Here is a 2789-nt window from a genome sequence, read left to right on the forward strand (position 1 = left end):
CTTGCGGCTTTGACGGTGTTGCACGATCATTATGCGGCATGGCTTGCGGCTTTGACGGTGTTGCACGATCATTATGCGGTATGGCTTGCGGCTTTGGCATGGCCATTGCAAGATGCGGCATCGAGAGTTGGTGAATGATTTTTCCTCCCCTAATCTAATTTGTAGAAATGCAAATAAGACATATATAGGGAAGGGACGTTGGCTTGGAGAGTGTTGAATGATTTTTCCTCGATATTGCATCATCTGTCACGATGAAGCTTGATTTGAAACGATGAAGCTTCATTTGGGCATGGCCATTGCAAGATGCGGCCTCCGGAGCTGGTGAATGATTTTTCCTCCCCTAAACTAATTTGTAGAAATGCAAATAAGACATATATAGGGAAGGGACGTTGGTTGAGAAGAAAATGCAAGTTTGCCTTGCATTTCCTACGGGAAGCGAATGCCGCGATGCTTTGGCATGCATTTATGCGTGCCAAATGCGATTTATCGAATTTATTGGCATCACTGGCTAACAACCACGTGAGTAAGGCCAATGCCGGAGACCCATATTGCATCATCTGTCACGATGAAGCTTCATTTGAAACGATGAAGCTTCATTTGGGCATGGCCATTGCAAGATGCGGCCTCCGGAGCTGGTGAATGATTTTTCCTCCCCTAAACTAATTTGTAGAAATGCAATTTTTTTTTACTCGGTCAATAAAATAGAATTAAAAAGCGAAAATGTACAAGGATCCGGCTAGTTTAGTGCTAAGCCAAAAAGGCCGCACACTAAAAGGCCTAAAAACGATAGTAAACCTCTCCAGGCCATTCAACAGAATGAATAAAACCTGGCCTACCCTCGTAAAACTCATAATGTTCCTCAGCCAACAAACATGCTTGTTTGGCCGAGACATCCGCTGAAAAATTAGCCTCTCTGTAGCTATGAATATAGCTAATATTGTTATAAAAGCTCTTCGCTATTCTCCACTTCTGCATTAGCTGCCATGGCAAATCGTCTTTTTGAAGAGCATATAAACAACTCATCGAATCAGATCTGACACATAAGTTCTTCACATTCCATCTTTGAGCAACAACAGCACCATAGATCACCGCACAAACTTCAGCATAGAAGTTAGTCTGCCAGCCCAGGCCAACGCACAGAACTCCCAAGACTACCGAACTAGAATCACGGAAAACCACTCCAGAACCAGCCTGCCCAGGATTACCAAGAGAAGCACCATCACAACAAATCATAATCTCACCAGGATTTGGTGGATTCCAAGTAACTTCAACTGGGTTAGAGTGATCGCAAGATCTATGCGTCACTCTAAAGAAATTAACAATACGCAAGTCATCCAAAGTATTATGCATATGACCCTTCAATCTAATAGAGTTATCACGAATTACCTGATGAACTCTTCCCTTAAACTCCAGCCAACGAACCTGTTTGTTCTCAAAATAAGCTTTGTTGCGCATCTTCCACAGCTCCGTAACTATTGCAAGATTTGCAACAAGCCACAGATCCTTAATCATTCGACTCCGTCCCTTTGCAGCCTTGTAGGAGACCACCAGGTCCTCATTCGGCGTCAATCTGAATATTTCAGCAGCCCACTTCCAAATTCTTTTAGCAATTTTGCAATGCCAAGTGATATGGCTAACATCTTCACAATCATCTCTACATAATCGACACATCGAAGGCATCTCCCTACCAGTCTTCCTCATAACATTATCATCAGAAGCACAACACTGTTTATAAAATAGCTTCCAATACTGCACACCCAAAGTAGGATGTATAACACTTCTAGAGAAAAGTGCCGCAGCTGGCAAAATTTCAGTTGGCCCACGAATAGCAGCCTTGGCCGACTTGACAGTAAAAACACCCTTATTGTCCAAGTCCCAAATCTTATAATCATCTCCACCACCAATAAGAGGCAAATTATCAACATCAATATTGCATCGTAACATCAATTCTTTAGTCTTTGGAGGAATAACCCAAGAAAATTTGTAGAAATGCAAATAAGACATATATAGGGAAGGGACGTTGGTTGAGAAGAAAATGCAAGTTTGCCTTGCATTTCCTACGGGAAGCGAATGCCGCGACGCTTTGGCATGCATTTATGCGTGCCAAATACGATTTATCGAATTTATTGGCATCACTGGCTAACAACCACGTGAGTAAGGCCAATGCCGGAGACCCATATTGCATCATCTGTCACGATGAAGCTTCATTTGGGCATGAACATTGCAAGATGCGGCCTCCGGAGCTGGTGAATGATTTTTCCTCCCCTAAACTAATTTGTAGAAATGCAAATAAGACATATATAGGGAAGGGACGTTGGTTGAGAAGAAAATGCAAGTTTGCCTTGCATTTCCTACGGGAAGCGAATGCCGCGACGCTTTGGCATGTATTTATGCGTGCCAAATGCGATTTATCGAATTTATTGGCATCACTGGCTTACAACCACGTGAGTAAGGCCAATTCCGGAGACCCATATTGCATCATCTGTCACGATGAAGCTTCATTTGGGCATGGCCATTGCAAGATGCGGCCTCCGGAGCTGGTGAATGATTTTTCCTCCCCTAAACTAATTTGTAGAAATGCAAATAAGACATATATAGGGAAGGGACGTTGGTTGAGAAGAAAATGCAAGTTTGCCTTGCATTTCCTACGGGAAGCGAATGCCGAGACGCTTTGGCATGCATTTATGCGTGCCAAATGGGATTTATCGAATTTATTGGCATCACTGGCTTACAACCACGTGAGTAAGGCCAATGCCGGAGACCCATATTGCATCATCTGTCACGATGAA

General features: G+C 43.2%; 1 protein-coding gene across 1 annotated transcript; it reads right to left on the bottom strand.

The window, feature by feature from the left end:
• Positions 1–940: 940 nt before the first annotated feature.
• On the bottom strand, positions 941–1892 carry LOC113330961 (the record flags this gene model as incomplete). The annotated part of the gene is made up of 2 exons (XM_026577754.1): positions 941–978; positions 1080–1892. Coding segments are annotated over 2 exons (851 nt in total), but the record flags the coding sequence as incomplete, so codon positions are not given.
• Between the last annotated feature and the right edge of the window lie 897 nt (positions 1893–2789).

This window comes from Papaver somniferum, unplaced genomic scaffold, assembly GCF_003573695.1.
Source record: "Papaver somniferum cultivar HN1 unplaced genomic scaffold, ASM357369v1 unplaced-scaffold_122, whole genome shotgun sequence".
NCBI lineage: Eukaryota > Viridiplantae > Streptophyta > Magnoliopsida > Ranunculales > Papaveraceae > Papaver > Papaver somniferum.